The 23,649-nt window shown below is 35.3% G+C and overlaps 1 protein-coding gene, 1 long non-coding RNA gene and 1 pseudogene across 2 annotated transcripts; 1 reads left to right on the forward strand and 2 right to left on the reverse strand.

Annotated features, from left to right (window-relative positions):
- LOC120474894 (uncharacterized) overlaps window positions 1-23,649 on the forward strand; it is a 328,303-nt pseudogene that overhangs the window by 100,299 nt on the left and 204,355 nt on the right.
- LOC148997224 (uncharacterized) lies at window positions 7,893-9,208 on the reverse strand. The gene is made up of 2 exons (XR_016147108.1): window positions 9,043-9,208; window positions 7,893-8,587 (listed from the first exon to the last, which is right to left on the reverse strand). It is a non-coding gene; the product is annotated as an uncharacterized LOC148997224 (long non-coding RNA).
- On the reverse strand, window positions 16,850-18,883 carry LOC148997225 (uncharacterized). The gene has a single exon (XM_089132864.1). The coding sequence runs from the start codon at window positions 18,881-18,883 to the stop codon at window positions 16,850-16,852; it is 2,034 nt and encodes a 677-aa protein (XP_088988990.1).

The raw sequence follows: 23,649 nt of genomic DNA on the forward strand, positions 1-23,649 counted from the left end.
CCCTTGGGTTGTATTCACATGCAAGGCGCCTTTTGATTATAATTGTCTTGGGATTCAGAGAGCAGCGAGAGAGAGACATACATACATTCAGTTTTTTACAGCCAATTGGTCAAACACACAATCTTGAACTGTCATTATTTGTAGAAGAGCCCTTAGGACTTTTGCATATAAAAGTATAAATCCCTTTGTCCTCTTTTTCTGGACCTTTTCATCATCACTGTATCTTCTGTATCTCATCCGCAACATATAGACGGTAATGATGGCATTCTTCTCCTTTCTTTTACAAAGCTCTTTCTAATTAATGTTTAATTCCTCTCTACTCTGTCACCATCATCTGCTCAATAAATGCTTACAACATTCAGTGTGCTATGTTTTTCTTTATAAACCATTTTCATAATACAAATATTTAGAAAACAAGTTACAGTGTTTTCATTAATAAACCAGCATCATAATAAAAATCATTATAAAACAAGTTGGGGTGTTTTTCTTAATAAACTATTTTCTGGTTACAATGATTATTAATACAAGTGTTTTACAGTAAACGCTTTCTTAATAAATTGTTTAACAACTAATTAGGATACTTTTCATTACTTTTCATTGCACTTTTTATTGGTGACAATTGTGGCTTGTAAGCCATAAACACTTCATATACCAAAAGCCATGATTATAATATAATAATTGCATATTTCATAACAATATCACATATCTTGTCATAGTTGACTTGTATAACTTTGAAGGTCAATTTATACATAATTTCACCTTTTTTCCATCAAGAGAACATCTCATGTGTATTTCTTTAGGGAGTGGAGTAAAGGGGCATAATATTATCGTTCCTGCTTTCCTGGAGTGAAATGTTTAATCATCCTGTTAAGATGGACTGCTCTTCTGAGCTCAGGCCTTCTTCAGCCTCGAAGATAAATGTTTTTTGTCAGTGTTGTGTGTGCGTTTGATATTCTTTTGAGGTTCTAAACTTTGTGATAATACAACATTCTCCTACCCTGGAAGAAGGTCACCACAGACTTAAATCTCAGAAATGGACGACAAACAATCTGATTATTGGCTATAGCCACTTTTCTATCAAAAATGTATAATTGTTTAGACTTTATGTTGTCCTATCAGAAGTAAACGATTATGCAATGGATGTTCCTACACTGGCTCTACTAATGTAACTAGTAATTATTCTTCAGTAAAATTTTACTTATTTGATTGAATTTCATTACTCCTGGTCTTCTTTCAGCATGTCTGGTCCTAGGCCTTACAACTGTACACCCCCCACACCCCCCGCCCCCAAAACAGTGCAATAATCGAATCATTTTTTCCATTCAAAGATTTTAGTGCTTTCCCAGTGATCACGCTGACGTACTTCAGGTGAAATTTTGACAATAACTCCTTTAATGTACGTACAATAAACTAATGAGTTCAAGAAAAAATTACAGTAATTCCGCTGAACAATTTTTCCCCGTTCCAAGGGCTGTAGTGCTTTCCCAGTGACCACGCTGACGTACTTCAGGTGAAATTTTGACAATAATTCATTTACTGTACGTACAATAAACTAATAAGTTAAAGAAAAAATTACTGTAATTCCCCTAACGTATTTTTTCCCGTTTCAAAGGCTGTAGTCCTTTTCTACTGATCAGACTGACTTACTACAGGTGAAATTTGGACAATAACCCATTTACTGTACGTACAATAAACTAATAAGTTCAAGAAAAAAATACAGTAATTCCGCTGAACTATTTTTTCCCGTTCCAAGGGCTGTAGTGCTTTCCCAGTGACCACGCTGACGTACTTCAGGTGAAATTTTGACAATAACTCCTTTACTGTACGTACAATAAACTAATGAGTTCAAGAAAAAATTACAGTAATTCCCCTGAACAATTTTTTCCCGTTCCAAGGGCTGTAGTGCTTTCCCAGTGACCACGCTGACGTACTTCAGGTGAAATTTTGACAATAATTCATTTACTGTACGTACAATCAACTAATAAGTTAAAGAAAAAATTACTGTAATTCCCCTAACGTATTTTTTCCCGTTTCAAAGGCTGTAGTCCTTTTCTACTGATCAGACTGACTTACTACAGGTGAAATTTGGACAATAACCCCTTTACTGTACGTACAATAAACTAATGAGTTCAAGAAAAAAATACTGTATTTTACCGTAAGTATTTTTTCATGTTTCAAAGGCTGTAGTCCTTTCCTACTGACCACACTGACCTACTACAGGTGAAATTTTGACAATAACTCCCTTACTGTACGTACAATTATCAAATGTTTATTAAAAAATTACTGTATTTTCCCTAAAGTATTATTTTCAAGGTTGGAAAATATTCCTAGTGATCATACTAACTTACTAAAGGTTAAATATTGCCAATACCTGCCTTACTGTAAATACAGTACATACACATTTTTATGAAAAAATTACTGTAATTCACCACAAGTGTTTCTTCATGTTCCAACTGTAGTGTTTCTTCATGTTCCCAAGGTTATACTATGTTTCTAGTGATCGCTGTACTCAATGAATTTTGATAAATGTATTAGGTAAAAGTAGGTATTAGAACTGCTGTTTCTGGTACAACACATTTCGTTCGTTGATTAAAAACAGTAAAGATTTTAGCTTAATCGTATTTTTAACGTTATAAATAAGCAACAATCTTATTGTAATGATTTCAATCTGGAATCCAGTGCTGCTTCAGTGTATATCTAATGACAAATTTAATCAATGTATTAATCAATATTTTCCTTCTAAATATCAAATGAGTTGAATGACTTCTCTAGGCTTATAAGATTGTACATTGTAATAAAAATTACCTCTGTCATTATCGAAAATGTTATTTCATGTATTCTCTAATGTCTGTATTGAATATCTGAGAGGTGCACTGTGAAACCCAACACGTTAAGCTAACTCATTTCAGTTGAGACAATTCAATTAAGTTTGTGAAAATAATAGTTATGAGTATTCTGAACTTATTTTAATCAAGTCCTCTAAAACAAGGATCTTTATTAATACACAATTAAAGTTCTGCATTCAAATATCTTGATATTTGATTTTATATTGAGTAAAAACAGTGAAATTACACACTTTAAATGAACTTTGAAGTGCTTGTAGTAACTACTAGCTCACAATATCACACACAGTCAAATCCTTTAAGTTAAGCTAACTCATTACATTTGAGGACACTGATTACCTTAGTTGATTTTTAAAAAACAAAAAGAAGATATACATTGCAATCAATAAGTTTAAAAATTATGAGTGACTTATTAAGTGATGATTAAGCATTAGTGATGAACACCTGCTGTTAACAACACTCAAAAAAATGATTTGTTGGCTTTGCTTAACTTTTTCATGTAAACAGGTTCCACATGGTTCCACATAACTTTGTTTTGTTAAACAAACATAATTTGTTCATGTAACTTCAACATCATGGATGTCATTTTAAGCCATCCAATCAAACTCTGAGCTGAGTGTTAAATGAACACTGAAGCAGTGTTAAAGTTAATGAGACAATTAAGTGAATAACTGAGTGATAATTGAGCATTATTGAAGACACCTGATGATAACAAGCAGAATCACTGAAGGAGAAAATCACAAATTGTAAGCCACCGTTATGGAGATCAGTGTTTGCTTTAGTTGGGCTCTTGACACTTATACTTTTACTTTAAACTTTGTTTGGCTGCTGTTATTGTTTTATAACAGTCAAATGAACAAAGAAAACTGTGAACCGATAGTGTTGGTTATGTTTTGACATAATCATGATGTGATCTGAAAATTCCAAAAATGTGTTATTCTGATGGTTAGGATTAACTTGCTAGCAACAGTTTAGTGATTATACAACATATCTGTATTTTCTTATGACAGAAAATATTTAATAAAACTATTCTGATCAAATCACTTGATCTTTATGTAGAAACAGATATCAATAATCAGCCTGTCTATCTCAATCGTGGTGACATTAATAGTCCTTCTTGCCACCAATCACAACTCATTAATGTCTCCCATCATGCATTGCGGTTTGAATAAATTATGATCTGAATTGTCTATGTAATTTACTTTTCCTAATTGAATATTCTACTCGTCACCGTTGTTGAGAAGCATTGACTGAATCTTGAGGTCTGTGTGTGTTTTAAAGAAAAAAAAAATTTGTAAAAAAAACAACTTTTGAGAACATTCTGGATATTTATGCAGAATCTCAGTTATACACTAACCAACAGAATAAATTACAGACATAAATTTCAAATGATGAATGTCATTATATGTCCAACATCATTTTATAATTGTTTATCTTTGTTCATCTGACAGGTATTACTCAGATGCAACAGTAAATTAAAATATAGAGCTAATAATATAAGGGTGAAGAGCCCAACTAAAGCAAACACTGATCTCAATAACGGTGGCTTACAATTTTAGATTTTTTTTCCTTGTGATTCTGCTTTAGGTCTCTTAAGCTCATTATTTATTCATGCAGCAATGCATGATGGGAGCCATAAATGAATTTTGATTGGTGGCACCCAGAATGCACCCAGAAATTTTTTTTGTTTATTGATTTGATCATTTGAATTTCATTGAAAAGGCTAAAATTGTATGTTTTACAACAGCAGTGCTGGTGTGATCCATAAAGTAAATTTAACAGTGGTTCATGCAGTTTGACTACAAACCGGAAGTTTGGTGGTTCAATCCCCAGTTCCACCTTTTCTATGTGATCATCTGGCTGTTATAACTCATGTACAGCCAAACATAATCTAAAGTTAATAATATAGGGGTCAAGAGACCAACTAAAGCAGACACTGATCTCCATAAAGGTGACTTAAAATTCCGGTTTTCTCCTTCAGTGAAAAATTCCGGTTTTCTCCTCCTTTCGTTCGTTGATTAAAAACAGTAAAGATTTTAGATTAATCGTATTTTTAACGTTATAAATAAGCAACAATCTTATTGTAATGATTTCAATCTGGAATCCAGTGCTGCTTCAGTGTATATCTAATGACAAATTTAATCAATGTATTAATCAATACTGAATTAAAGAAATACAGTAATTTTTTAATAAACATTTGATAATTGTACATACAGTAAGGGAGTTATTGTCAAAATTTCACCTGTAGTAGGTCAGTGTGGTCAGTAGGAAAGGACTACAGCCTTTGAAACATGAAAAAATACTTACGGTGAAATACAGTAATTTTTTCTTGAACTCATTAGTTTATTGTACGTACAGTAAATTAATTATTGTCAAAATTTCACCTGAAGTACGTCAGCGTGGTCACTGGGAAAGCACTACAGCCCTTGGAATGGGGAAAAATTGTTCAGCGGAATTACTGTATTTTTTTCTTGAACTCATTAGTTTATTGTACGTACAGTAAATTAATTATTGTCAAAATTTCACCTGAATTAGGTCAGCGTGGTCACTGGAAAAGCACTACAGCCCTTGGAACAGGAAAAAATTGTTCAGGGGAATTACTGTAATTTTTTCTTGAACTCATTAGTTTATTGTACGTACAGTAAAGGAGTTATTGTCAAAATTTCACCTGAAGTACGTCAGTCTGATCGGTAGAAAAGGACTACAGCCTTTGAAATGGGAAAAAATACGTTAGGGGAATTACAGTAATTTTTTCTTGAACTCATTAGTTTATTGTACGTACAGTAAAGGAGTTATTGTCAAAATTTCACCTGAATTAGGTCAGTGTGGTCACTGGGAAAGCACTACAGCCCTTGGAACGGGAAAAAATCGTTCAGCGGAATTACTGTAATTTTTTCTTGAACTCATTAGTTTATTGTACGTACAGTAAAGGAGTTATTGTCAAAATTTCACCTGAATTAGGTCAGCGTGGTCACTGGGAAAGCACTACAGCCCTTGGAACGGGAAAAAATTGTTCAGCGGAATTACTGTAATTTTTTCTTGAACTCATTAGTTTATTGTACGTACAGTAAAGGAGTTATTGTCAAAATTTCACCTGAATTAGGTCAGCGGGGTCACTGGGAAAGCACTACAGCCCTTGGAACGGGAAAAAACTGTTCAGGGGAATTACAGTAATTTTTTCTTGAACTCATTAGTTTATTGTACGTACAGTAAAGGAGTTATTGTCAAAATTTCACCTGAATTAGGTCAGCGTGGTCACTGGAAAAGCACTACAGCCCTTGGAACAGGAAAAAAATTGTTCGGGGGAATTACTGTAATTTTTTCTTGAACTCATTAGTTTATTGTACGTACAGTAAAGAAGTTATTGTCAAAATTTCACCTGAAGTACGTCAGCGTGGTCACTGGGAAAGCACTACAGCCCTTGGAACAGGAAAAAATTGTTCAGGGGAATTACTGTAATTTTTTCTTGAACTCATTAGTTTATTGTACGTACAGTAAAGGAGTTATTGTCAAAATTTCACCTGAAGTACGTCAGCGTGGTCACTGGGAAAGCACTACAGTCCTTGGAACAGGAAAAAATAGTTCAGCGGAATTACTGTTTTTTTTTTCTTGAACTTATTAGTTTATTGTACGTACAGTAAAGCGGTTATTGTCCAAATTTCACCTGTAGTAAGTCAGTCTGATCAGTAGAAAAGGACTACAGCCTTTGAAATGGGAAAAAATACGTTAGGGGAATTACAGTAATTTTTTCTTTAACTTATTAGTTTATTGTACGTACAGTAAATGAATTATTGTCCAAATTTCACCTGAAGTACGTCAGCCTGGTCACTGGGAAAGCACTACAGCCCTTGGAACGGGAAAAAATAGTTCAGCGGAATTACTGTTTTTTTTTCTTGAACTTATTAGTTTATTGTACGTACAGTAAAGGGGTTATTGTCCAAATGTCACCTGTAGTAAGTCAGTCTGATCAGTAGAAAAGGACTACAGCCTTTGAAATGGGAAAAAATACGTTAGGGGAATTACAGAAATTTTTTCTTTAACTTATTAGTTTATTGTACGTACAGTAAATGAATTATTGTCCAAATTTCACCTGAAGTACGTCAGCGTGGTCACTGGGAAAGCACTACAGCCCTTGGAACAGGAAAAAATAGTTCAGCGGAATTACTGTTTTTTTTCTTGAACTTATTAGTTTATTGTATATACAGTAAAGGGTTTATTGTCCAAATTTCACCTGTAGTAGGTCAGTGTGGTCAGTAGGAAAGGACTACAGCCTTTAAAACGGGAAAAAGTACTTTAGGGGAATTACAGTAATTTTTTCTTGAACTTATTAGTTTATTGTACATACAGTAAAGGGTTTATTGTCCAAATTTCACCTGTAGTAGGTCAGTCTGATCAGTAGGAAAGGACTACAGCCTTTGGGAACGTGAAAAAATACTTTAGGGGAATTACAGTAATTTTTTCTTGAACTTATTATTTTTATTGTATGTACAGTAAAGGGGTTATTGTCCAAATTTCACCTGTAGTAGGTCAGTGTGGTCAGTAGGAAAGGACTACAGCCTTTAAAACGGGAAAAAATACTTCAGGGGGGATTACAGTAATTTATTCTTGAACTTATTCGTGTATTGTACGTACAGTAAGGGAGTTATTGTCCAAATTTCACCTGTAGTGAGTCAGTGTGGTCACTAGGAAAGCACTACAGCCTTTGAAACACACAAAAAAGAATACTTTAGGGGAATTACAGTATTTTTTAAATAAACATTTGATAATTGTACGAACAGTAAGGGAGATATATTGTCAAACTGTACTTTTGTTTCAATGTTCTTTTAAAGCAAATCATTCTTCTTTAAATACATCCATGAAGTAGAAAAGTTACTGTTTTCTGCCATTACAGTGATAGATATATTTAGATAATGTAATATTTTTTTGATGGAAGATGTGCTATTGAAGAACCCCATAGGAGTTATACTACTTTTTTAAATGTTCACCTGTTAGGGGCGCACAGTCAAAGACCCAGAACCAGATATGATGAATGAAGAGCAGGAGTCAGAATTATAATAAATTAAAGATTTACTTAAGATAGTTTTTAATTTCAACAACAGAAGTCAGCTTCAAGACTCTCACAGGAGTTTGTAGGCCATTACAAAGATCACAGAACCACTAAATGAGCAAGCACTGTTACTACATTCAGATATCAAATACAGACAAAAAAACATGAAACAAACATTTAAGTAATCATACTGGTAACTTCTATAAGTAAAATCTAATATGCCTATGTAAGTCATTGTGATATTTAGAAGGAAATCTTTGATTATAATCAGTCAAAATATACATGAAGCAGCAGTTTATTCCAAAATCCACACCCTTCACACCCAAAACAACATCATGTTTGCTTTCATGCTTTCCCTTTCTGAGTACTTGTCAATAATCTGATGGATTCAGTACCATGGACAGTGATATTTCTGCAGGACTGTAAACATCAATCAATGCAAACGAATTGTGTTATTGTGAGAGTTTAATGTTAACTGAAGATGCTAAACAACAGGAAAGAATAAAAAAACTGTTGGGCTTTTCTTTTTATTCAGCGCCTGGAGAACACTGTCACACTGTAAAGTCTTTATTACACTTAAAAACAGAACAACAGAGGTGGATAAAACAGAAAGACATGGGCTGTAGTAGTATGTTCTTTAGGGTCCAGACAAGACGTTCCAACTTGCTTAGGAACAGTCGGCCCATCCTTTCAAAACCTATTGAAATAAATCATATGTTATTATTAAAACCAACACCAACACTGTTCTTGTTCATTTTGATTTCAAATAAATAGATAAACAAAAATTTAAACAGATGTAACATGAAGTGATTAACTATGTTCAGGGGATTACACATGATTTTCCACTTTCTACAGTCTGGATTGTTACCAGATTACAGTTCATGTAGCCGACATGTTCATTCTTTATTATTTCCTAAACACCTTTTTAAACGCCATCATTATAATGCAGTTTTATTGTTGCTAAAAGACATTCTGTTGCATTAGAACACATAATGTGAGAGATATTTTCTGGTACATCTGTAGTTGGCTACAATGTAATTGTCTGTTTGCACACAATGAAAAACGATGTTAAATTTTTAGACAGTCCCTATCTTGGTTACCACACTACATTGAATATTCGCTAAATTATGCATGCATCAAAAATATACTTGCCCATTTTGTTCGATTGTAGAAAAGGTTGTAGTTCACTATCTTTGTTGTCAATATCATGTAGATGCTTCGAATCTGAAAAAAAATTGCTTCATTGACTATTTAATTGAAAAAGTTCTTTAACGCGAATGTGCGAATGTGTGAATATAAAACCAACTTTACCTAAGTCATTTGCTGATGTTGATCAAGCTAGCGCCGTGAATTCACCGTGAGACACACGCAATTGACACTTAGCAAGCAGGTTAGTTAAGCTCTCAGATTCTGTCAATTATATTACGCAATTCAAAGAATAAAACCGTTTTGGCGCTTGTACATGTTACACTACAGATCCCTAGCGCACGTGAACCGATCGTCTCTACTAGCTGGAAAAAGAACACGAACACTGGTGAAAGATACAGTATGCTACAACTTACCAAAATGTATTCCTTATGCATAATGTCGACCAATCATTTTTTGAACTCTTCCCTGAACTGAAATGTAGTAATTGGCTGTATTTCCACACGACTGACATCAGGTTCAAGTACACACAAGCCGGCGCGAGCGCGACTCACTCGTCTATTGCAGTTTGGCTGGTGCTAACGTTGCCCGTCCGCATACCGCCTCCCATGGCCGGAACTGGTATTACGACACCTGCCGGGCCGGGGCTAGTAATATAGCATGCTAATTCAGGTTAATATCTCGGCAGCACTGTAACTTGTCAGTTTTTTAATGACATCTTTGCACTTATTTCTTCTCATTCTTTTGATGCGTGTAGCTCATTTTTCGTATATTGTTACCTCAATTATTACATATGCCACCTTTAAAGGAGTAGTTCACTTTTGAAAAAAAAAAAAAAAAAACTTTTGCTGATAATTTACTCACCCCCATGTCATCCAAAATGTCCATCTTATCAAGCGAAACGATCGCTCATTTAATAAATAAATAAAAAAAGTTTTAGTTTTATAAGCACAAACGCTTGTCTTGCTCTGTACTGCGATGCACGTTCGTGACTCTCCTGTTCGAACTCGTTCATCAAAATGAACGAATCTTTTCCAGAGTCAACTCGTTCATTTTGTTCGTTGAATGAACCAAATGACACGAAAAAAGATTTGTTAATTTTGCTAAACGAGTTCGAACAGGAGAGTCATTAACGTGCATCACAGAACAGAGCAAGACGAGCGTTTGTGCTTATAAAACTTTATTTATTTATTTATTGAATGATCAATCGTTTCGCTTGATAAGACCCTTATTCATCGTCTGGAATCGTTTAAAGCCCTTTGAACAGTTTGCACTGAAACTGTCTTTTGGACCGTGAACCGTTTGGTTCCCATTGAAGTCCATTATATGGAGAATATCCTGGAATGTTTTCATCAAAAACCTTAATTTCTTTTCGACTGAAGAAAGAATGACATGGACATCTTGGATGACATGGGGGTGAGTAAAATAGAGCCCGATCTCATGAAAGTTCGTATAGCCTACGCACTTTGTAATACGCACGAACTCCCCACCCCTCCCCCCTAACCAAGGGCTTTTCAGTGCGTATAGCAAATGCACGCAAAACAACATTTTTGGCGTATAAATGCCACGAGAAATGACATTCGAGGTAAAGATACGCACTTTCATGAGACTGTGTTGGTAAATTATCGGCAAAAGTTTTTTTTTTTTTTTTTTTTTTAAGTGAACTACTCCCTTAACCAATCTGAAATCCCAAGTTCAACCAATATATTCAGGGGCAACGACAGATTTCTGATTCAGCGAATCATTAAATTGGCTGAAAAAACTTAAGAAAAAAAAAAGGATGGGCAAGAAGACCAGCCGAGCAAAGATAAGTCAGAATGCACATAGACCTCAACACTGTGTGCAAGAGTCTATAGGCACCTTAGTATTTCGACCCTAATGGATTTAAGCCAGTTCTTTTGCACAGTATATACAGTATATAAATATATATATATATATATATATATATATATATATACATATATATATATATATATATATATATATATATATCTTACATGGCTTGGTAGAATTCCAATGCAGAAAGCGTTATTTCTTGATAACAGACCGCTGCCATTACCCTTCAATTTGCGCAAATTGAAATTGCGAAATGAAAATACGCTCAACATAGGGTCCGTGTACTTTTTCGTTCATTCATTATTCTATTTCGGAATGAAAGATGAAATTTAAAAAAGGGTGCAGCTTGTTTTCTTTGTTCAAAAGAAAAAAACAGAAATGGCTGTATTTTGTTCTCCAAATGTAATTGTTGTCATCAAATAATAGTATTAGAAAATTGGACGACATTTCCGATCGTTTTTTAATCTGTAATATCTATTTGTACGTTTATTGTATTTCATTTGACTCGGAGCCGGCGCCAGCAGAGCGCTGATGAGGGGGCGTTCACATTAACGCACGTCACCACTCTTTTGCGCATGTTCAATATTCTCCCCAACTACGGTGGCCGAGAGAGTTCAACCTGTTGCAACCTAGAGAAGACGCATGCAAATACAAAAAAACATCTGAAAATTAAGAAAAACATCTTCATCAGTTCCACAACACATGTGTGCTCCAAGTACTCACAACACAACAAAATACACAAAACGCGCTGCAAAACCTCACAACACCACCAAATACAGAAACACGCTGCAAGTAACACAGACCACAACGGAAATGTTTCCGGGGAACCAAATAAGTGACGGACCCAACTGGGATATATTTTTATCTATTATCCACTTATCAAATATAGCACATAATAAAATATTCAATTGATGCAAACCAACAGGAATCCTTGCCTTTTCTGCATTTTTTTTTGTGGGTAGGGCCCCATATTAGTTATTGAAACAGCCCCCAGATGCTTAAGGGCAACTGGATTCAGCTGAGATAAAGCATTCTTTTTTTCTTTTCTTTTTTTTACATTTTAATTACATTTTAATCTTACAAGTGTGTAACAAAAATACTTATCTATACTGAAGTTTGACTATAGTTATAATAATAATGCAAAAATGTGTAAGATAAATAATCCAACTTACTAAATTCTATACGAAGACACTTAAAGGATTAGTTCACTTTTGAAAAAACTTTTGCTGATAATTTACTCACCCCCATGTCATCCAAGATGTCCATGTCTTTCTTTCCTCAGTCGAAAAGAAATTTAGGTTTTTGATGAAAACATTCCAGGATTTTTCTCCATATAATGGACTTCAATGGGAACCGGATGGTTCAAGTATCAAAAGACAGTTAACCCCTTAACTGTCACCGTCCCGGTACCGGGACGCCTAACTTTACTTCAATATATTTCTATTAAATCCTAATCTAATTATGACAAATTATATATTGTTGGAAAGGTCTAAGACTTCTAAATAAATATTCTACCCCTGTTTTGTGTTACAAATTATGTAGTAAGAGTAATTAATGAATTTATGACAAGAGTGTACCTCAAAAAATCTGCATCATAACATGAGGTCTGACCTTTGTCACAAAAAGTTGATGCACCCACTTTTAATCATTGAAACTTCTGTTTTTATGCTAAAAATTCATAATAAAACATATATTCTAGTATTTTTCAATAAAAAATAAAAAGTATAGTATAACATTATCCTCTAAAAATTATAATATATATGTATATATTATCCTCTAAAATATAATAATATTTTTTATCGCTTTTTTTATTATATCACATATTTTAGTAGTTATCATAAATTAGGTATCATTTGAAAGCTTATAAACTCAGAATTCATCCTGTGAAAACCGTTTTATAATTGAACGTTGCGCTACCATAGAAACGGTACTTATTTTATCAGGCTCCTCCCCTTTTGGGTATCATTATATTTCATAATTTATGAACAAATTTTTTTCTAATCTTGACAAAACACATATTGTCAGAAAGGTCTGAGTCTCAAGGTTCCAAATTTTGTGACAAAATTGATATTTGGACATAAATGTATTAATTTGTTAAGGCAGAATGTACACAACTAAATTCAATGGAATTCAATGGCACCCGGTGGCAATTTTTGGTACTACGCCTAAACAAAATCTCATGGGAACTTCAATTTTTGTGATATCAACTTCAAATTTGGAACATAACTTGGTTAGATTTATGGCTTTGATTTTATAGTAATTTTAGAGTAAAACATATTTTGTAAAATATATATTTTATATAAAATAAAAAATATATAGTACAGTATATTTGATTTACTGTGAATTAAAACTTCCATAACTTTTTCCAGCCTGGTCTCATTGTTAATACGTAGGTATTTTACGTTTTTGCAAAGATAAAAAACGTACTTTTTAGTACGTTTGGATAGGTGCTGAAACGTATAATATAGACGTATCTGCAACATTTAAACGTAACATTATTACGTTTTTACAGCTACAAAACGTAAACTATTTACGCATATTCTATATCATAAAGATATCTGTATAATTTCCCTTTTTACCATTTTATACATAAATGTAAGATCCCGTAACCCTAATCCCAAACCTAAACATACCCATTTTATACTTAATATAAAAAAGGATAAAACGTAACGGACAGGTGTTGGGAAAGGGTAGTTTTATTAACAATATAACATTAAAATATATTTTGAGCCACCAATCCTACCCCTAAACCTAACGTTACCCATAACAATTCCTTAAAACTACGTAACAAACTACAATTATTAAGAAAAACATAACTAACAGACAAGTATAATCACAATAATTTATTTATTGCAAAAATGTCAAAACCGATACCAAAAGCCGTTCACATGATGAAGCGTTGCAGTCGCAGTCTTCTCTCTGTCTCTGGCAGTATTGTAATAGTTTTGTATGAAGTACAGCAGAGCAGAAATTAAATAATGAAAATGTTAATCCGGCTTCGGTTCGCGCTTCTCCATTTCAAAATTCAAATGAACTAAACTAACCAACCGGCACAGTCCTTCATGTCGCAAACTGTGACGAAGCAGGGAAGAGCCAATGAACGTTTGATATCACTGCCGTAAAACATGACGTATCGCTTCTCAAGGGCGCAATTTTTGAATTTGAATTCATCAGCGCGGGGTTTGACGGTCGCTGCTGAGAATGGAGAGATCACGACTGGATAAGAGGCTGAATTAGGAGTTGTTTCTTACAAACAACTATGGATTCTAAAGATTTGGATTACATCAAACTAATCAAATTGATGTCTTTTGTGATTTTTTGTTGTGTTTTATAGGAGAAAACGCTTTATGTGTCTCAAGGTAAATAAACTATTACAAAATGGTTGAACGAGTAGCTAACGTTATTTTTAAGGTTTTATAGTGTATTGTTTAACAACATGCAGGCGAAACGAGCAAAATGTTCATATTTATGAGTATTATGAGCATTAATAAGACAGTGGAATGCAACAGAGTCAAAACATAATGCTGCTACGATATTAATATGCATAAATTGTGATACGTACAATGTGTACTTCGGTGGATTTGTTCATACGTAAATAAATTACGTTTTTGTGCTGTCAATACGTAAATATTTTACGTTTTAGTACTGTAAATACGTCAGTATTATACGTTTCTGCGCATATAAAACGTAATTATATATACGTATGATAGAACGACACTTTACGTATAAATACATACGTATTCTCATGAGATCACGTTGCTTTTTCATACTTTCATTTTTTGAAGTGTTTTCACTTCAGCAATAATCTGCTGAGTGTTTTCTTTAAAACAAGACCAAACTTGGGTATATATTCCAAAGCATTCTTGAATTACAACCATTTAAGTGTGAATAGAGCATTTAACCCCCATTCTCAAAAAGGGGCGGTGACAGTTAAGGGGTTAATAACTGTTTCAGATGCAGCTTCAAATGTCTTTAAACGACACCAGACGATGAATAAGGGTCTTATCATGCGAAACGATCCGTTATTTCAAAACTTATTCCAAAAATGTAACTTTTCTAAGGACAAATGCTAGCCTTGCTCTATTCTGTGAGGCGCGTTTGCAACGTCACGTATTACGTAATTACGTTCAAAAGGTCACGGGCGACGTAGCTGAAAGTACAGAGTCAGAGTGTTTACAAGTTGAACGCATAAGTTGAACGTGCAAACTAGCTCAAACACCGTTTACAAAAAAAGGAATTAAAAGGAAAAACAACGATGTCGGACGATTTTGATTCTGTACTTCCGGCTACGTCGCCCGTGACCTTTTGAACGTAATTACGTATTACGTGACGTTACAAACGCGCCTCACAGTATATTACAAGGCTAGCATTTGTCCTTAGAAAAGTTACATTTTTGGAATAAGTTTTGAAATAACCGATCGTTTCGCATGATAAGACCCTTATTCATCGTCTGATATCGTTTAAAGACATTTGAAGCTGCATCTGAAACAGTTATTAACTGTCTTTTGGACCTGAACCATCCGGTTCCCATTGAAGTCCATTATATGGAGAAAAATCCTGGAATGTTTTCATCAAAAACCTTCATTTCTTTTCGACTGAGGAAAGAAAGACATGGACATCTTGGATGACATGGGGGTGAGTAAATTATCAGCAAAAGTTTTTTCAAAAGTGAACTAATCCTTTAAGGTATAACTTAACTGAAGATATACTATTTTGCAATACAATCGTTTTTAAATCAATAAATCTTTTAAATCAGTCTTTTGTGTCAAATTATTGATTTATTTGGTAGGTAACCTAGTCACTTCGAGTCGGGTTCATAATCAGCCTGTCTGGTTTGTATTCGCTATAACAGCCACCTCGCTATATGCCTATCCCTTACAATATATATATATATATATATATATATATATATATTACACAATTTGAACACATACCATCTGACGAAATGTCTGTTTCAGACTGAAATCTCTTTGGAATTTTATGTGGCCTCTTTTTACTTGTTGTGTCCTCCGTTGCCGTTTCAATATGTGATGTTTCGGTAACAAGCTGGCATTTCTGGGAGGCTTTGGCATAAGAGTCTGTAAAATATTTGTCAAATAATATTATTGAAAATGTTTTAACATCCCCTCCATGAGTCAGGCAGCACACTTGATTCTTGAAATAGTATCACTATACCTGTTCTTAACCAAATCTTTTTCAGCAAGAACCGCCTCCACTTTTGCTTGTCGGGAATTGCATTGTTTTTTACCAACTGCCTCGAGTTTGTGTAGGTCCAGTAACAGAATGTTCCCTATTTAAAATGAATGAATGAGTGAATGAATGAAAATAAATAAATACAATTAGCATTTCACTGTGGATTTTCACATTGTAAGCATGAGTGTGAGTGAGTGTAATGTTATTTTAAAGTTTGGTGAATAAAAGCATACTTTGATTGTTTCCTCCAACCAAGTGGTTGGAATAATTTCAACTGCATTATCATCTGCAAACTCGACTACTGCAAAAGTCTGCATCTGTTGAGAGATAAAAAAAAAACAATGCTTTTAAATTACAAACGCATAGCCTGTCAATATGCACAGCACAATCTCTGGTCCTGAATTAACACTGCTCCTTATCTATACTAGTTCACTCTACAGCAAGGGTCTTCTACTAGGGGTCAGGGGTACTGCAGGGGGCCCGTAAATTAGTGTTTGATCACAAATCATTTTTGCTGTAACATGGGTAAAAAAAGTCACAAAGTCAAATTGTTATATTCACCCTGAAACGAAAGCAAGACCATCCTCAGCCCATGGAAGAATGACTGTGAACAGTTCAAAAGGCAAACCCTCATCTTCCAGCTCTCCCAGCAGTGTCCGGGCATTTCAAGAGGAAGCGTAGTCCGTCGGTTGTGGGGTGAGGTGGGTTAGGGTGGGGTGGGGTGGGGTGAGGTGGGGTAGGGTGGGGTGGGGTGGGGTGAGGTGGGGTGGGATGGGGAAGAGAGTTAAAGTGTATGCAGTATGGCCAAAAAAAATATTTCCAGGTTTTCTTCAATCATTATGGCACTTTTTGTTAGCTGCTGTTCTGGGATTAGTGTCATTTTGGATTGTCTTGACTGCACTTTGAAACAACCAATCATCCGTGAGTCACATGGGTCTTTGAAAAGTGGTTGAGATCTCTCAAAAACCTTGCACAATAACATTCGAGAGCCTGACTCATCCATCTCTTCCCTCTCTTCAATGGCCACACAACACTTCCCCTCCTCGAGAATGAAAGCATTGTTTGGTCTTGTCGTTTTGAACTTTGTGGTGACCATGGATTGAGTCTGTGGAAAATTTGACATCTCCATCAAACGTTTGGCCACTTGAATAAGCGGCTTCTTTCCTGACCTCACGAGTCGTTTAAGCTTTCCCAGAAAGTTTTCAAATGGGAAAGCGCTGCAAGCATCAAGACAACCAAAATTGATGGCCTCTGCTGATAGATGTATCATGGAATGTATGTTGTATACCATGAAATGATCGCCATACAGTTCTTTAGTTTTTTCCACGAAGTATTTCATCAGCTGACTGCTGTAGTCGTTGTGGTCCACTGCCAAATTTGGTGAAAGAAGAAGACCCAAGGCAACACTGAATGTCATAAAATGATCGTACAGCTGGTCGGCCAGAATCCCTTTTAGTACAATCTTGCCAGTGTACAGGGCAAACTGCCGCAGTTCTGTTGCCTTCCACCTGTCTATGTCTTCCAGACCCCTTGGTTTTCTAGCAAAACAACTGGGAATGTCTTTTCTGAGTGTCAGCAGCCGTTGGGTCACTTCATTGATTTGTCCAGCTGACATTCGCACATTCCGGTTTCCTCTCATCCACTCAGTGATCATTTTTTTTGTGACCCCCAGGCATGCTTGGTGCATGTAGTCTATTGGAAATTGGTTGACCATGTCCAAAGGGAGCCTCAAGAATGGGGACACTGAAATGGCATCATCTTTCTGCTGTTTTGCAATTTCAGCACGGTATGTCTCATTTGTGCGTAGCGTGAGGTTGTCTGCCTTTGGATATGTTACTCTTCCAGAAACCCACATGCCTTTCTGAGTGCATTTATCGCACCCATAATATCCTGAGTACTGTTTTATCTTTTTGACCATTGCTCTCGCAGGTGCGTCACACACAATACATCTAATTTGAATTTGTATTCCTTCGAAACCATTGTCCAGGAGATCCTGAATGTCTTTAATGGCTTCCTCAACAAAATCCAAATCTTTTGGTTTGGAAGGACCAAGTGTCAGTGTCACCGGAAAGACCCTGATAGGTGTCAGGTGAATGGCACAGAGGATGGGCCATAGATTTGCTTTGTTGCTTTTGAAAACAGGAAGTCCATCTATATTGAATGATAACTCTAGTGTTGTTATTTCGTCAGTTACATCCCTTGGGTAGTGCTGTAACTGCTCGCTAAGGCTTTTTCTCAAGTTGAAATGAACACACTCCATCCCTGACTTCATCACTGTTTCAATGTGTCTCGGAGTTTGCAGCAAGGTTCTTGCCGTTAAAGGCAGCTCTGGATGTCCATTTTTTCTAAGTCCCTTCAGAAGGTCATCAATGGCATTGTGTTTAATGAGGTGTTTTGTAGCCCAACCCTGCAAAAATGTTGTAAGTGAGGCTGGAGGCATTTGATTCGCATCTTCTGACCCTGAAGTGCAGTTGTCCTCACTGAAGACATGATCCTCATTCTCATGTTCTGAACTGCAGTTTTCTTCACTGACCCCATTATCATCATTCTCATGTTCTGAACTGCAGTTTTCTTCACTGACCCCATTATCATTATCATGTCCTAAACTGCATTTTTCTTCACTGACTCCTGTCTCTGCACATTTAAAAGCACCCCAGATGTCCTTGTCATTTATTTCATCCACATTGACCTGATCTTCACCATGTGGAGATGTTACCGGAAGGCATTTGGATTGTTCTCCAATAATCCTTTCAGTTAGTGACTTCCGGGCACATTTCCATTGCCTTGTGTACCTTTGCCTTCTGGATTTTGAGTTCATTCTAAATTCAGAATATTTGCTTTCATAAAATATTTTGTAATGCTAAGTACAAGGAGAATACATTACATAATCAAAAGGTCCACATAGTTTTGTTATGTGTCATTTCTGAGATAAGTTTAGAGTAGGAGTAGGAGTATTTATTAGGATTAATGGTTACATTTTGACAGTCCTCTTTTAACATTCTACTAATTACAAGTAACTTTTCAACTACATGTCAACTAACTAGTATTAGAAGAGTGGGTCTGTTAACTGTTGGGTTATGGTTAGGTGTTAGGGTTCGGGTTAGAATAATAAGTTGACTTGTTGCCAAGTTACTTAAAGTCAGTATGTCTGTTGGGGGATCAGCAAAATAAAGAGTTAGCAAATATTAAGCAGACAGTCTATTAATACTCTAATGACAGTTAGTTGACATGTTGCTATAAACTTAGTTCGAACACTGGGTGTAGAGAAATGTTTTCAGTAGCTTGGAATAAAACAAACATATTAATAACTAACTTTATAACTTTGCAGTGTTCTCTTAATTTTTTATATAAAATATAATAAAATATAGGCTACAACATGACAACACATTAAGGAGCAGTAATATTACTTACCTTGAAATTAAAACTGACGAAGCCAGAGGAAGGCAATCCAAAATCTAATAAAACAAAGAAATTTTAAAAAAAAAAAGATATTAGTTAAACCTGGCAACAGTCCTTAAGTTTCATGTTGCAGGTGTGCTGCACTTCTGGCAATAAATACTGAAAACTTGTTTGTTAGTCAAAACATGTACTTACAAAACCAAAAACAGCTGACTGTCTTAGTTCTTAAAAGAACTTTTGGGGTGTACAGTATCGGGCTGCTGTGGACACATGTGCAAAAAGAAAAGGAAAAAGAAAAAAACAATTAACAAGGCTGAATATGTGTGATGGGCCTCTATATGAGTTACAATGTTTCCTTAATGGTTACAGACTAATCAGAATGTAATTAATATGGCAAAGCTGAGATGTGACTGCCCTTACGAAAAGTTTATTTAGATATGCTATTAGTATACTTCTTTTAAACTTAAAATAAGAAAGTATACTTTTAGTCTACTTTTTATGTACTTCTTCTAGGAAATATACTTCAAATTGCACTTAACCTGATCACACTAAATGCGTCTTTATAGCACGCAGTGTGTTTATTGTGCAATTTATACGCTAAACTGAGTTTTCACGTGCATAGATACGCATGAGTTGGTTAGGGTGGAATTAGTAATGGTGTACCTTGTATTAGAAATGATGGTTTAGTAATTACTTACCTTGAAATTAAAACTGACGAAGCCAGAGGAAGGCAATCCAAAATCTAATAAAACAAAGACATTAAAAAAAAGATATTAGTTAAACCTGGCAACAGTATTTAAGTTTCATGTTGCAGGTGTGCTGCACTATGGCAATAAATACTGAAAACTTGTTTGTTAGTTAGTCAAAACATGTACTTACAAAACCAAAAACAGCTGACTGTCTTAGTTCTTAAAAGAACTTTTGGGGTGTACAGTATCGGGCTGCTGTGGACACATGTGCAAAAAGAAAAGGAAAAAGAAAAAAACAATTAACAAGGCTGAATATGTGTGATGGGCCTCTATATGAGTTACAATGTTTCCTTAATGGTTACAGACTAATCAGAATGTAATTAATATGGCAAAGCTGAGATGTGACTGCCCTTACGAAAAGTTTATTTAGATATGCTATTAGTATACTTCTTTTAAACTTAAAATAAGAAAGTATACTTTTAGTCTACTTTTTATGTACTTCTTCTAGGAAATATACTTCAAATTGCACTTAACCTGATCACACTAAATGCGTCTTTATAGCACGCAGTGTGTTTATTGTGCAATTTATACGCTAAACTGAGTTTTCACGTGCATAGATACGCATGAGTTGGTTAGGGTGGAATTAGTAATGGTGTACCTTGTATTAGAAATGATGGTTTAGTAATTACTTACCTTGAAATTAAAACTGACGAAGCCAGAGGAAGGCAATCCAAAATCTAATAAAACAAAGACATTAAAAAAAAGATATTAGTTAAACCTGGCAACAGTATTTAAGTTTCATGTTGCAGGTGTGCTGCACTATGGCAATAAATACTGAAAACTTGTTTGTTAGTTAGTCAAAACATGTACTTACAAAACCAAAAACAGCTGACTGTCTTAGTTCTTAAAAGAACTTTTGGGGTGTACAGTATCGGGCTGCTGTGGACACATGTGCAAAAAGAAAAGAAAAAGAAAAAAACAATTAACAAGGCTGAATATGTGTGATGGGCCTCTATAAGTTATTAGTTAAACCTGGCAACAGTCCTTAAGTTTCATGTTGCAGGCGTGCTGCACTTCTGGCAATAAATACTGAAAACTTGTTTGTTAGTTAGTCAAAACATGTACTTACAAAACCAAAAACAGCTGACTGTCTTAGTTCTTAAAAGAACTTTTGGGGTGTACAGTATCGGGCTGCTGTGGACACATGTGCAAAAAGAAAAGAAAAAGAGAAAAACAATTAAAGGGTTAGTTCACCCAAAAATGAAAATTCTGTCAGTATTTATTCACCCTCATGTTGTTCCAACCCCGTAAGACCTTCGTTCATCTTCGGAACACAAATTAAGATATTTAAGATATTAAGATCGCTCCTGTATACTAGTCCATAGGCTTCTTGAGGGACTGGCTCTTGCTGTCCTCGAAAAGTCATTAAAGACATCGTTAAAATAGTCCAAGTGACTACAGGGGCTCAATCTTAAGTTTATCAAAGGACGAGAACACTTTTGTGCACAAAAAAACAACAAAAATAACGACTTTATTTCAACTATTCGTTTATTTCTCCCTCTGCGCGAGTCAGGTTACTAGTTTAATAGCGTAAGCTTCTGTTATTGTACGTCACACGCATCACACACACATGACCAGCGTCGGCCAATAGTGAGCCTACGTGTGACGTAGCTCTACGCAATCACACTACGTTAACTGACTTACAGGCTCATGGAGAAGGAAGTGAATAGTTGAAATAAAGTCGTTATTTTTGTTGTTTTTTTGTGCACAAAAGTGTTCTCGTCGTTTGATAAACTTAAGATTGAGCCCCTGTAGTCACTTGGACTATTTTAACGATGTCTTTAATGACTTTTCGGGGACAGCAAGAGCCAGTCCCTCAAGAAGCCTATGGACTGTATGCAGGAGCGATCTTAATATCTTAAGGGGTTAGTTCACCCAAAAATGAAAATTAAGTCATTAATTACTCACCCCCATGCTGTACCAACCCCGTAAGACCTTCGTTCGTCTTCGGAACACAAATGAAGATATTTTTGATTAAATTTGAGAGCTGTATAACTACCACATTGGCTGCCTAAGGGACTGCCTCTTGACGGCCCAGAAAGTCAATGAAGAAAATGTTTAAATATCCCATGTGACTACCGTGGCTCAACTATATGTTTATCAAGCGACGAGAATACTTTTTGTGCGAAAAAACAAACAAAAATAACACGTTTATTCGACTATTTCTTTTCTTCCTTGTAGGCCAGAACGAGACTTCCTTAGATTTCCACGACGCATGCGCGAGAATTGCGATCTGCTTTACACTACTTCACATAGCAATTCTCGCGCATGCGTCGTGGAAATCTAAGGAAATCTCGTTTCTGGCCTACAAGGAAGAAAAGAAATAGTCGAATAAACGCGTTATTTTTGTTTGTTTTTTCGCACAAAAAGTATTCGCGTCGCTTGATAAACATATAGTTGAGCCACGGTAGTCACTTGGGATATTTAAACATTTTCTTCGTTGACTTTCTGGGCCGTCAAGAGCCAGTCCCTTAGGAGCCAATGTGGTAGTTATACAGCTCTCAAATTTAATCAAAAATATCTTCATTTGTGTTCCGAAGACGAACGAAGGTCTTACGGGGTTGGTACAGCATGGGGGTGAGTAATTAATGACTTAATTTTCATTTTTGGGTGAACTAACCCTTTAAATATCTTAATTTGTGTTCCGAAGATGAACGAAGGTCTTACGGGGTTGGAACAACATGAGGGGTGAGTAAATACTGACAGAATTTTCATTTTTGGGTGAACTAACCCTTTAACATATGTGTGATGGGCCTCTATTCATTCAAGCACTTTATTTGTCCCCAGGGGGAAATTTGAAGGCACATTACAGTAGCTTACATAAACACATTGCACAACCAGCACTACACATCACATATCATTAAAAGACTAAAACCTGAAGAAATCATTAACTCCTATTAAAGTTCAAGTTCATAAGCTGGACGGCCCTCGGGATAAAGGTTACTTTCCTCCTCTGTGTCCGACAAAGCGGACAACGGAGTCTACTTCCCAAGGGTAGCCATTCAAACTCCGAAAACAGAACGTGAGAGGGGTCATTAATAATCCTACGTGCTATATGAGTTACAATGTTTCCTTAATGGTTACAGACTAATCAGAACATAATTAATATGGCAAAGCTCAGATGTGACTGCCCTTACAAAAAGTTTATTTAGATGTGCTATTAGTTTGTCTACTTTTTATGTACTTCTCAGAAATATAGGCTACTTCAAATTGCACTGGTATTTTTGTCCTATATACTTGTTGATTGAGAGACTTGAAATTACTTTTATTACAGTTAGTTCTATATTGTTTAAATATACTTGAACATTTATAGTAGCCTACTTCATAAAATGAACTTGAAGTATATTTCTTTTCGTAATGGTGGTAATGTATGACTTACAGCAAGCAGATGGTAATCGAAGAAGCTGAAAAAGAGAGAAGAGAATAATTATTTTAT

Source organism: Pimephales promelas, chromosome 2 (assembly GCF_988280905.1).
Source record: "Pimephales promelas chromosome 2, fPimPro1.hap1.1, whole genome shotgun sequence".
Lineage (NCBI taxonomy): Eukaryota > Metazoa > Chordata > Actinopteri > Cypriniformes > Leuciscidae > Pimephales > Pimephales promelas.